The following is a 12,971-nucleotide window of genomic DNA, read 5'->3' as shown; positions in this document are numbered from 1 at the left end:
TCAGACAGAACAGACAAACATTTCCTCTTCTCGATTCAAAGAATGATGATATTCAGGTCTCGAGGAATTAGAATTATCCTGTCAGATCTTAATGTGACGTTTGGTTTGATATTTCTGTTGGCAAATTCTCCCCTTCTAATATCCTGTGAAAGGAGTTTACAAAGGTCAAAACTCTCAATTTAGGAATAGAAATTGAAACCTGACAAATCTTCTATCTATGTGTATTGCACTGCACTGTATTACTTGATCATTTGTACCTGGGCAATGTGTGGATGATGATTGATTGGGCAGCAAGCATGTCCTGGAACTTGCGGCCTACGGGGCTGGTGGAAGCAGAGATGATCAATGGTTTCAAACTGAACTTGGATGGACACTCGAAGAAAATTAACTTGCTGGCAAAGAGGGATTATAGAGGGGAATAGGACCGACTGGATTACTCCACAGAGAATTGGCACAGACTGAAGTTGCGGAATGGATGGCTTCTGTGCTGCAATGATCTTTGGAAATATATAACAAAGCTACAGCACTATATTACAAGACCAGAAATATTAACACATGTGATTCATTGGAAAATCATAAATATGTGCAAGATAATAAATCCAACACATATCTATGCATTTTATTAATTTACTGTTCTTTTAAATATCAGTCATCTCCTGGGGAAACCATCCCTTTAATTGTGAACATCAGGAAAGAGATCATCCTTTTAACTAGTCAAATAAATGTGTCAAGCTGAGGGAGCAAAGAGAGAGTGAGAGAGACCAACCTTTCCAGAATCTGCAGCCTCCCTGGATTCACTTCCTTTCCTTTTCGTTCCTGCAAGTCACCAATTTCCCCCAGAAGTAGAAAAGAAATGGAAATGATTTCCTCCCAGATGGTGCTCAGAGGGAGTTTCAATCTGAAGCTCACTGACTAACTTCCGCCTTGTGGCATCACAATGGAGCCCTGCTCTGAATCAGCCAATAGGAATCACTCTGCTCCACGATGACGTCTTCTGGTTTCAGTGTGCAGGCCCGGCGCGCGGACACGGGAGCTTCCGCCCCCACCCACACCCATTGTTCCTCTTCCCCCTCTCCTCGAGACAACGTTTCCAGGTAACCGACTGCCGGCTCCGGCCAGAGTGAGAAGCCGGTCGGTGAACTCCCCCTCCCTACGGCGGCTCGCTGGTCCAAAACGAAATCGAGAGGGGCTGCTGGCAACAGCCGCACTGCGCCTGCTCCGGACAGCTTGGGTCAGCAGCGCTCTCTGCGCCTGCGCGCTGGGCTGCCAGCTAGGGGAGGGGACTTTGCAAAATGTCTTCCCATCATTTTCTTCCCAGTCCTGCAGTTTGATTATAAACAGCACAGCATTTGTTTTTAGCTTCACACACAGACTAAAACTTCCTCCTCTGTCCAACATCTGTGAGTAAAACACTTTATTTCTCCCCCTGGGAAATACAGAGAGTTGTGGGACCCTGGAACTGGAAATAGAGATTTTGTAGAACCTGTTTTTATTGTGAGATATTTGAAAAAAACAATTTTTTTTAGAGTACCCAATTATTTTTTTCCCAATCAAGGGCAATTTGCTCTGCACATCTTTGGGTTGTGGGGGTGAGACGCACGCAGACATGGGGAGAATGTGCAAACTCCACTCAGAGAGTGACCCGGGATCGAACCCGGGTCCTCGGCACCTGGTGGCAGCAGTGCTAACACTGTGCCGCCGTTCTGCTCCATTGTGCGAGATATGTAAAGACAAAATTATCCTGTCTATTCAAATACTGTTCGTTAATATGTGATTCATTTATGTTTTTAATTTGATTGTTACTGCAAACGTTTTTAAAATGTGAAACATTGTCCTACGGTTTGTTCCTCTGGGATTGTCTGAGAATTTGTTGATTTTAAGGTTTCCGAGATCGTAACAACATGAATGTGTCTGATTATATATCTTGCCTATTGTATCTTTATGTTTCAGTGATAATGATCATTTATTATTATTTCTAGGCTAAGTACTGTAGTACATTACATGTTTCCAGTCATTACAGTAGAGGAATCCATTCAGCAACTTGATTCCACACCATCCCTCTGTAGAGCAATTAAGTCAGTTATTCCCCCTTGATATCCCCATTTCCCCATAACTATTCCTTTCAAATGTCCATTCAGTTTCATTTTTAAATCATTATTATCTCTGCTTCCTCAACCCTCATAGGCAGAAATGTCCAGGACATGACCACTCACTGCCTAAATAAAGCTCTTCCTCATAGTCCTGATGTACCTCTCATAAAGTAATGCAGTGCTGTATAATTTGCACATTTTTTATCCACAAAGCATATATACTTTGAAATTATTCATCATCTCCACTTCCATTAGCCACATAGTTAGTGAATTTAAAAAAAATAAGTTTAGAGTACCCAATTATTTTCTTCTCCAATTAAGGGGCAATTTAGCATGGCCCATCCACCTAACCTGCACATCTTTGTTTTGTGGGGGTGAAACCCACGCAGACATGGGGAGAATGTGCAAACTCCACATGGACAGTGACCCAGGGCCGGGATTCGAACCCGGGTCCTCAGTGCCCTAGGCAGCAATGCTAACCCACTGTGCCATGTGCCGCCTACATAGTTAGTGAATTGATACATGTCTTTGTGCCCTGGCAGGAAGCAGTGAGCATGGATTTATCGATCAGTGCGAATCAGCACCTTTTGCAACTTGAGAGGATGCAGATTAGGTAATGCAGAGTGAGAATAGAGGAATCATATGTACAACGGCGATTTACAGCTTTTGGGGAATGAGAGAGCAAAGATATGCCAGAGAAACTGGAATTGTTTGTTCTGAATTTATATCCTGTCCTGACAATGATGACTTTTTGTAAACTGTTTTTACAGGATACTAGAAGGGGAGGATTTCCATACAGGAATCTCAAGCCAAATAGCACGTCAAGATCTGGGAGAGTCACTCGAACCATTGGGTCCTGAATATCATCAGCCTTTGATGATAAGGAAAGAGAAATGTTTGTCTGTTCAATAAGTTTTAAGCATCAGTGTGGCTGAAAAAGCGCTGAGACACACACACATGCGAGTGAGAGCGTTCCAGTGCAACAATTGTTGGAACCAAGTGCACAACCAAAATATATACTGCACTATTCACAGTCGAGAGAGACCATACACGTTTTGTGTGTGTGGACGGGTTTTCAACTTCCAAACTGGGGAGATACAAGGACACCAGCATCATGGAGAAACCGTGGAAATGTGAGGACTGTGGGAAGGGATTCCGTACCCCTTCTGCACTGGAAACTCACCGACGCACTCACACCGGGGAGAGGCCGTTCATCTGCTCCGTGTGTGGGAAGGGATTCACCCACTCGTCCCATCTGTTTACACATCAGCGAGTTCACACCGGGGAGAGACCATTCACTTGCTCTGAGTGTGGGAAGGGATTCTCTCACTCGTCCCACCTGCAGACACACCAGCGAGTTCACTCTGGGGAGAGGCCCTTCATCTGCTCCGAGTGTGGGAAGGGATTCAGCGAGTCGTCCACCCTGCAGAACCATCGCGTAGTTCACAGTGGAGAGAGGCCATTCACCTGCCCTGTGTGTGAGAAGGGATTCACTCGGATAACCAACATGCTGCGACACCAGCAAGTTCACACCGGGGAGAGGCCATTCAACTGCTCTGTGTGCAAAAAGGGATTCACTCGATCAACCAGTCTGCTGACACACCGACGTGTTCACACTGGAGAGAGGCCGTTCAGCTGCAATGAGTGTGGGAAGGGATTCCCTAATTCATCCAACCTGTGGAAGCACCGGCGAGTTCACACCGGGGAGAAACCATTCACCTGCTCTCTGTGTGGGAAAGGATTCAGCGAATCGTCCCACCTGCTGAGACACCAACGAGTTCACACCGGGGAGAGGCCTTTCACCTGCTCCGAGTGTGGGAAGGGATTCGCTGATTCATCCAGCCTGCGGAGGCACCAGCGCGTTCATACAGAGGAGAGAGGCTGTTCGCCTGTTCCGAGAGTGGGTACGGATTCATGGAATCGACCAAGCTGCTGAGACACAGTCACACCAATTGGAGCCCTTTTAGATGCTCTGACTGTGGGTGTTAATTGTATCAATGGAGGTTAAGTATATATAGGTGGAGAGCATTGATTCAATGGTTGGTTACATGAGCGCGTATAAAGAGACACTTACTGACATAATGAAATTAAAATCGCTTATTGTCACAAGTAGGCTTCAATGAAGTTACTGTGAAAAGCCCCTAGTCGCCACATTCCGGCGCCTGTTCGGGGAGGCTGTTACGGGAATTGAACCGTGCTGCTGGCCTGCCTGGGTCTGCTTTCAAAGCCAGCGATTTAGCCCTGTGCTAAACAGCCCCTGCTAGCGTGAAGTTAGGAGGTATATACCTGTAATGTTTCAGTCTGTGATTAAATCTATACCAAGTAAAGACTGGCTCCAGTTTCTTCCTTCACTGTAAGACTATCAGGATTATAATATGGCAGCAGTGAATGCTTGTCTTATGGTGAAGGATGGAAACTAAAAGAAAAGAAAATTTCAGTCAGAGGCTTACATTCCCAGCAGCCTTTATGCAAAATGGCTGAAAGCGAGTGCCAGTTGTCAGGGTCTGATTACCCGCCGATGTTCTCCGAGTCTGAACCAAACTACCAATGGAAGAATGAAGTAGAGATGTGGACACGGGTGGGTTACGAGGAAACCAGTTCTGGCCTTGACATTGTCACTTCCGAGCAAACGTCAAATGAGAAGCGAAGTATTCTGTGAGCCGGATTCCCGACAGTCGGATATTGATGGAAGGTTTGGATCTTTTATTCGGGCTGAATTCTGAGACTATGAAAGATGGTTTAATGGCTGCCTCTGAAGCACAGTCAGACTTTGTCAGGTTTTGAATGAGGGTGAAAAAGTGTTTAGCAGATCCGGATATCACAACAAAGGACAGGATTGGAACAGCATGAATAGGCGAATAAACCCGAGGAATGACGGCAGGGAAACAAATTAACTCATGTTTCTGGTCTGATTCAAGGTATCATCGTGTGAGAGAAAATCAAGAACACAGTGAGACAGAGAATTCGGAGGCTGACAATGATGATAATCACACTGAAGGAATTGTGCGAGTCACAAAGTTACGACCCTGGTTGGGACGGTTAATGTTTAAAGAGAAATTTGAACACCCGGTGATTAACTGAGAGAATTATGCCATGATGTTTCATATTTTTAAACGGAAATAAGCTTTACTGTACATATTAAATTAAATTAAAAACCAGCATTAAGAACTGAATATATTGTCAATAAAGACTATGAACGTCATTCCACTTTTTAACCTCACCTCAAGATATCCCTGATAATAATGATATCTTGAAGGTTCCCCACTTCTGTTCCTGGGACCACGTCAAAACAGAACTCCTCAGTCCGTGTGGGCTTCACTGCATCCTTGCTGTGGGATTTAAACATGAAGAACATTCCTAGTTCCTACTGACCCTCTAGGCTTCCAGTCCCACAGCCGGTTCGCAGCTCCTGCTCCCACAGCTGGTTCACAGCTCCTGCTCCCACAGTTGGTTCACAGCTCCTGCTCCCACAGCCGGTTCACAGCTCCTGCTCCCACAGCCGGTTCGCAGCTCCTGCTCCCACAACTGGTTCACAGCTCCTGCTCCCACAGCCGGTTCCCAGCTCCTGCTCCCACAGCCGGTTCCCAGCTCCTGGTCCCACAGCCGGTTCGCAGCTCCTGCTCCCACAGCCGGTTCCCATCTCCTGCTCCCACAGCCGGTTCCCAGCTCCTGTGTCCCACAGCTGGTTCCCAGCTCCTGCTCCCACAGCTGGTTCACAGCTCCTGGTCCCACAGCCTGTTCGCAGCTCCTGCTCCCACAGCCGGTTCACAGCTCCTGCTCCCACAGCTGGTTCGCAGCTCCTGGTGCCACAGCTGACTGCTTCCAAGCTAAGTGTAGCCTGCCTGCTTTCTGTGAGAAACAGCCAGAATTCCAACCAAGGCTCCATTCTGAATCACTTATCCCCATGGTAACTGAGATCAGTTTGCATATCCAACATATATTTAAATTCATTAACTTTCAGCTTCAGAACCAAACCAATTTTGAGGTCTGCATGAAGAATTCACCGCTCTAACAAAGACAGGACAATAATTGTCAGACCCACTGCCTCCAGATCTCCAGCTAAAAGAGCCCAAGCTGCCATTTTAGTTTTTACCCATCAAGCTTTGACTTAAGTCAACATGGACTATGCCTTTTGATTGCAAATTCCCTGAGGGTGTTTTTGTCAGATTCTCAACCCAGGTTTCCATAGATCTTACATGTAAAGAAAATCCTAAACTAATTCATATTTCTAAAATGTATATGAATTATGAAACTAGATCTTTGCAACATCATCCCAAGGAAGAAATGAAAATCTATTACCCTTGCAATATAAATTTAGAATATTACAACTTGCAACATGCTGTCAATGTCTTTAAGGAAGAGAGACCTGGGCCAACCTTTCCAGAGTCTGCACCCTCCCTGGATTCACTTATTTTCCCTCAGTAAGAAGCCTTACAACTTCCGAATCACCTGAGGAAGGAGCAGTGCTCCGAAAGCTAGTGATTTGAAACAAACCTGTTGGACTTTAACCTGGTGTTGTAAGACTTTTTACTGTGCTCACCCCAGTCCAACGCCAGCATCTCCACATCATGGTTTCCCTTCAGTTGCTGCAAGTCACCAATTGAAGCCCAGGATGAGAAAATAAATGGAAAGGGGGAGAAAAGAAGGTGTTTGACTGACATATGTTGGAGGCATGAGGAGGTTTTAGTTGGTGTGAAGCTCAATCTTCATTCGCACAAACCTGTGCTGATTGGCTCTGAATCCTGGTACTCCAACTCCTCCCATTCATCATATCATGATGTGGAAATGTCGCCGTTGGACTGAGCACAGTAAGACGTCTTACAACAGCAGGTTAAAGTCCAACAGGTTTGTTTCAAACACTAGCTACTGGAGTACTGCTCCTTCCTCTGGTGAAGGAGCACCCGAGGAAGGAGCAGTGCTCCGAAAGCTAGTGATTCGAAACAAACCTGTTGGACTTTAACCTGGTGTTGTAAGACTTCTTGCATTGATTATATCAGCAGTGGTTTGAATATCTTCCGCACATGCACGGCGTCCACCTTTCCTTTGGACATGCGCAGTCTTGGGCCGCCCGCCCATGTGGTGGATAGAGCGGTTTCCCCAGTACGGGAGCTGTGTCCGCCATTACTTAATCAGAGCTCAATCTCCAAACGCCTGGGACTTTAAATGAAAAGTGGACACAAATTACACGTGGAGAGTCACTGGATTTGATTGTCATGCTCCCTTAACAAAACAGTTCATCTTCAGGCATAAATATTTAATGTAAAAATAAAAAAAGAAATGCTGGTTAAACTCAGCAGGTCTGGTAGCATTTGTGGAGAATGGTTATATGGACTCTAAATGATAACTCTCTCACCATAGATTCTACCAGACCTGGTGAGTTCATCCAGCATCTCCTGTTTTTATTTCAGGTTTCCAGCATTTGCAGTATTTTGCTTTAATAAAGATTTAAAGAATTGGGTGACGAACTCGGGAGGACAAGAGATGAATATTATTAAGACCCAAGAAGCCGAGCGGTAACGTGAACGTTGATTTATTTACGGTCACAAAATGTCTGCCCAAGACAGCGAATATATTTACAGAGTACTGTCCCGTTGGGACAACCAATATGCTGGTCCTTGTCAGGGTCGGCCTTTATAAATACTCCACGAGTCCCAAGGGAAGGTCAATCAGGGTTTCCCTGTGGGCCTCATGGTGTTATTACAAATATGAAATATACAAATATACAGTGAATGGTAGAACCCTCAAGAGTATTGAAAGTCAAAGAGATCTAGGAGTACAGGTCCACAGATCACTGAAAGGGGCCACACAGGTGGAGAAGGTAGTCAAGAAGGCATACGGCATGCTTGCCTTCATTGGCCGGGGCATTGAGTATAAGAATTGGCAAGTCATGTTGCAGCTGTATAGAACCTTAGTTAGGCCACACTTGGAGTATAGTGTTCAATTCTGGTCGCCACACTACCAGAAGGATGTGGAGGCTTTAGAGAGGGTGCAGAAGAGATTTACCAGAATGTTGCCTGGTATGGAGGGCATAAGCTATGAGGAGCGATTGAATAAACTCGGTTTGTTCTCACTGGAACGAAGGAGGTTGAGGGGCGACCTGATAGAGGTATACAAAATTATGAGGGGCATAGACAGAGTGGATAGTCAGAGGCTTTTCCCCAGGGTAGAGGGGTCAATTACTAGGGGGCATAGGTTTAAGGTGAGAGGGGCAAAGTTTAGAGTAGATGTACGAGGCAAGTTTTTTACGCAGAGGGTAGTGGGTGCCTGGAACTCACTACCGGAGGAGGTAGTGGAGGCAGGGACGATAGGGACATTTAAGGGGCATCTTGACAAATATATGAATAGGATGGGAATAGAAGGATACGGACCCAGGAAGTGTAGAAGATTGTAGTTTAGTCGGGCAGTATGGTCGGCACGGGCTTGGAGGGCCGAAGGGCCTGTTCCTGTGCTGTACATTTCTTTGTTCTTTGAAACTGAAACCGAGAGTTGGTACCTTTAGGTGAACAGAATTGAGCAAAAAGGAGGACACCATAAGATGTAGGAGCACAAGTGGACCATTCTAATAATCTTTATTATTGTCACAAGCAGGCTTACATTAACGCTGCAATGAAGTTACTGTGAAAATCCCCTAGTCACCACATTCCGGCGCCTGTTCCGGTCTCAGAGGGAAAATTCAGAATGTCCAATTCACCTTACAGCACGTCTTTCGGGACTTGTGGGAGGAAACCGGAGCAGCACTTGGACGACACCCACGCAGACACAGGGAGAACGTGCAGACTCCACACAGACTGTGACCCAAGCCGGGAATCGAACCCGGGTCCCTAGCACTGTGAATCAATAGTGAATTAGAGTAACAATCTGTAGGGAATCCGTGTGGAGTTTGCACATTCTCCCCGTGTCTGCGTAGGTTTCACCCCCACAACCCCAAAGATGTGCAGGTTAGGTGGATTGGCCTCGCTAAATTGCCCCTTAATTGAAAAAAAAAATTGGGTACCCTAAATTTATTTTTTAAATCTATAGGGAGGTAGAAGTGTGCGAGGGGAAAGACATTTATTGTTTGAATAGGAGAAACATGCCTAATGATAACCAGAATTGTCCGTTCTGATTTTCTTATCCTGTACTGACAGTGAAGACTTGATGATGTCATCCCTATCGCATTCATTCATAATCTTTAAGAAAACATCTATAACTTTTTTTATTAAGGGGCAGTTTAGCGTGGCCAATCCACCTACCCTGCACATCTTTGGGTTGTGGGGGTGAGACTCACGCAGACACGGGGAGAATGTGCAAACTCCACGCGGACAGTGACCCAGGGCCGGGATCTAACCCGGGTCTTCGCCGCCATGAGGCAGTAGTGCTAACTACTGCGCCGCCTTCTTCATTCATTTCTTAAAAAATAAATGTAGATTACCCAATTATTATTTTTTCCCAATTAAGGGGCAATTTAGCGTGGCCAATCCACCTAACCTGCACATCATTGATTTGTGGGGGTGACACGGGGAGAATGTGCAAACTCCACACGGACTGTGACCCAGGTCCACAGCGCCGCAGTCCCAGTGCTAACCACTGTGCCACCCCTGCTTCATTCGTAATCTTAAAGTCCTCCATCAGGTCAGCCCTCAGCCTTGGCTTTTCCAGAGAAAATATCCCTAGCGTGTTCAACTCCTGACCTTAAACTATCAGTTCTGGTATCATCCTTTAGAATCTTTCTTGCACCTTCTTGATCATCCTCTATCATTTTTAAACGGGTAGAGGGGCAGCACGGTGGTGCAGTGGTTATCTCTGCTGCCTCTTGGTGCCAAGGACCCGGGTTCAAACCTGGATCCGGGTCACTGTCCATGTGGAGTTTGCACATCCTCCCCGCGTCTGCGTGGGTTTCGCCCCCACAACCCAAAGATCTGCAGGGTAGGTGGATTGGCCACGCTAAATTGCCCCTTAATTGGAAGAAATGAATTGTGTACTGTAAAAAAATTTTTTTAATGGAAATGGTGGTGGTTACACCTTCTGAAGAGGAAAACCCAATCAGCCCAGGATGCCTAGAATTGGTTTCGCCATCAAGAACAAACTCATCAACTGATTCTGAGCTCCCTGTGGGCATCAATGTGCGCCTCACGACTCTCCATCTACAACTTGCCAAGAACCAGTAGGCAACAGTCGTAGTGCCTCAAACCTTGATGCCAATGGTATGTCCAAAGAACTTACAAAGATTTTTGTCAAGGCCTCAGCAATTTCCCCCTTTGACTATCTCAATATTCTGGGGTAGATCCTATCAGGTCCTGGGGACTTATCTTTCCTAATGTTTTTCAAAACGCCACCTTCTTTTTGATCACAATGTAAACCAGACTATCTTCACTCCCTTCCCCAGACTCATCATCCACGAATTCCTTCTCTTTGGTGAATACTGATGCAAAGTACTCATTCAGTACCTTACCCATTTCCTCTGGTTCCATGCATAGATTCCCTCCCCTGTCCTGGAGTGGGCCCACCATTTCCCTGGTTACCCTCTTGCTCTTTATATAGGTGTAAAAATCCTTGGGATTTTCCTTAATCCTGTTTGCCAATGACTTTCGTGACCCCTTTTAGCCCTCCTGACTCCTTGTTTAAGTTCCTTCCTACTTTCCTTATATTCCTCAGTGGCTTTATCTGTTCCCAGCCTTCTAGCTCTTCCTAAAGCTTCTACATGGTTCATCCTGTGTGGTTTCAGCAGAGGTAGAGACAGGCTGCTCACATCCCTGCTCTCACTGCCGAGAGGCTTGCGTCTCCACCCTGTAGGTTTTAGAGCCCCTGAGGGTCCCAGCAAGAACCGTTTATCCTGTCCCTGTGACGGACAGCCCCAGCTAGCAGGAGATGGGGTGGTGTGTCGGGAGATGGGGACAATGTGTCAGTTGTTGCTTAAGATTGGGGGTGGGCGAGATATGGGAGTGGCTTTGAGTGGGGTTCCCACTTCCAAGTCTCCTTTCTTCATCATTCCTATCCTGGACCATTAGGGTTAGGGTTACATTATTCCTCCCACTCTGCTGCAGACCAGCTTTGTGGAGATCAGTGACGTATTGTAAGGTCACGGATATAGTATCTGTCATCCTGTTTAAGACAGCAGACATCTCCTGCACGTCCGTGGTCATGACCCGTATCAACCCATTTCAGGGCCAAACTTTAAAAAAATAAATTTAGAGTACCCAATTATTTTTTTCCAATTAAGGGGCAATTTAGCGTGGTCAATTCACCTACCCTGCACATCTTTGGGTTGTGGGGGTGAGACATATGCAGACACGGGGAGAATATGCAAACTCCACACGGATAGTGACCCGGGGCCGGGATCGAACCCGGGTCCTCGACGCCGTGAGGCAGCAGTGCTAGCCACTCCGCCGCCGTGCCGCCCCTTTTCAGAGCCATACTTCGAGCCCAATGGAGGATGCCAATTTCTCCATGACAGACAGGCTCTGGAACCCCTTCCAGCCCTACGACCCTCCAAGCTCCCTTTACTCCTCCAACTCTGAGCCTCACCCTTCACCCACATCATTTCCCCACTGGGGGCCGTAATTTCAACTGCCAGGGTCTTGATTTCTGAAATTCTCTCCTCCTTTAAGATCCTTCTGAAAACGCACTTCTTCGACCTAGCTTTAGATAGCTGTAATCATTTTGAGACATTTTACGATGTTATAGGTTCTATATAATTGCAAGTTGTTGTTATTGTTTTGCATTGGTCACACAAAAATTCTAAGTCCTGGTACAAAAATTATCTCCAGTTATGTCCAGACTGGAAACTGTGTGTCTCTCAGTTTCACTCTCAGTCAGGTACAGATCCCAGTTTTACACCAATCTCTGATCTGACAGCACGTTTCCAGCATTCATCATTGTTCTTCCTGACTCTGAACACAGTTGTAAAGGAGCTTCTGTTCCGTGTCTAGGAGCTCTGAGCCATGGAAGAACGCGGCTAGGACACTTTTTTACACAAGGTTATTCATGATTAAACCACACATTCAGTCCTGGGTGTGCATAACAGCATCAATAACAGCAGATTCCAACCCTTAGTCATTTGTGAACCTGCTGGTGTTTCAGCAGGTTAGATGGCTGAGTGAATCCCTTCCCACACAGAGAGCAGCTGAACATCTCCTCGGTGTGAATTCGCCGGTGTGTCAGCAGGTTACCGAACCTGCTGAATCCCTTCCCACACACAGAACAAGTGAATGGTCTATCCCCAGTGTGAACTTGCTGGTGTGACAGCAGGTTAATTGACTGAGTGAATCCTTTCCCACACACAGAGCAGGTAAAAGGTCTCTCTCCGGTATGAGTGAGTTCATGTATCTGCAGGTGTTGTGACCGAGTGAATCCCTTCCCGCACTGTGAACAGGTGAACGGTGTCTCCCTTTTGTGAGTACGTTGATGTCTCTGCAAGTGCCATGAATCAGTGAAACCCTTGCCACACTCGGAACAGGCAAACGGCCTCTCCCCGGTGTGACTGCGGCGATGAACCTCCAGCTCAGACGGGGATCTGAATCCCTTCTCACAATCCCCACATTTCCATGGTTTCTCCATGGTACTAGTGACTTTGTGTCTCTCCAGGTTGGACAATTTGTTGAACCTTCATCCACACGCAGAGCATGTGCACAGAATTTCTCTCCTCTGTGAACGGTGTAATTTTGTTTTCAGGCTCTGTAACTGGATAAAGCTCTTTGCAGAGTCAATTCACTGGAACACCCTCACTCGGGTTTGTGTGTTTCTGCGCTTTTCCAGCCACACTGATGTTTGAAATTGTTTCCCACTGATAGACAGCTGGACGTTTCTCCTTCTACATTCAAAGGCTGCTAATATTTAGATCCTCATGGATTGAGTGACTCGGTCAGATCATGTCATGATGTTCGATTTGATTTTCCTGTCAGG

At 46.3% G+C, this 12,971-nt stretch overlaps 2 protein-coding genes across 5 annotated transcripts in view; one reads left to right on the top strand and one right to left on the bottom strand.

Annotated features, from left to right (window-relative positions):
• Positions 1-12,971, bottom strand: part of LOC140417917 (uncharacterized) — a 177,418-nt gene that overhangs the window by 82,641 nt on the left and 81,806 nt on the right. The gene's annotated exons all lie outside the window — the stretch shown is intronic.
• Positions 990-5,285, top strand: LOC140419784 (uncharacterized). 4 transcript variants are annotated; one of them, XM_072503789.1, is made up of 3 exons: positions 1,052-1,400; positions 2,861-3,994; positions 5,009-5,285. In XM_072503789.1, the coding sequence occupies exons 2-3, from the start codon at positions 3,205-3,207 to the stop codon at positions 5,020-5,022; spliced, it is 804 nt and encodes a 267-aa protein (XP_072359890.1). In that variant the 5' UTR covers positions 1,052-1,400; positions 2,861-3,204; the 3' UTR covers positions 5,023-5,285. The 4 variants fall into 4 exon arrangements, with proteins under 4 accessions (XP_072359888.1, XP_072359890.1, XP_072359889.1 ...); XM_072503788.1 differs by having other exon boundaries at positions 2,861-4,068; XM_072503787.1 differs by having other exon boundaries at positions 990-1,094; positions 2,861-5,283.

This window comes from Scyliorhinus torazame, chromosome 5 (assembly GCF_047496885.1).
Source record: "Scyliorhinus torazame isolate Kashiwa2021f chromosome 5, sScyTor2.1, whole genome shotgun sequence".
Lineage (NCBI taxonomy): Eukaryota > Metazoa > Chordata > Chondrichthyes > Carcharhiniformes > Scyliorhinidae > Scyliorhinus > Scyliorhinus torazame.
Note: the sequence above shows the minus strand (reverse complement) of the source record. Positions and strands in the feature narration are given on the sequence as shown.

Bases quoted from the DNA above. Each gene is read 5' to 3' on its own strand.
- LOC140419784 (XM_072503788.1), top strand. From the start codon at position 3,205: ATGGAGAAACCGTGGAAATGTGAGGACTGTGGGAAGGGATTCCGTACC.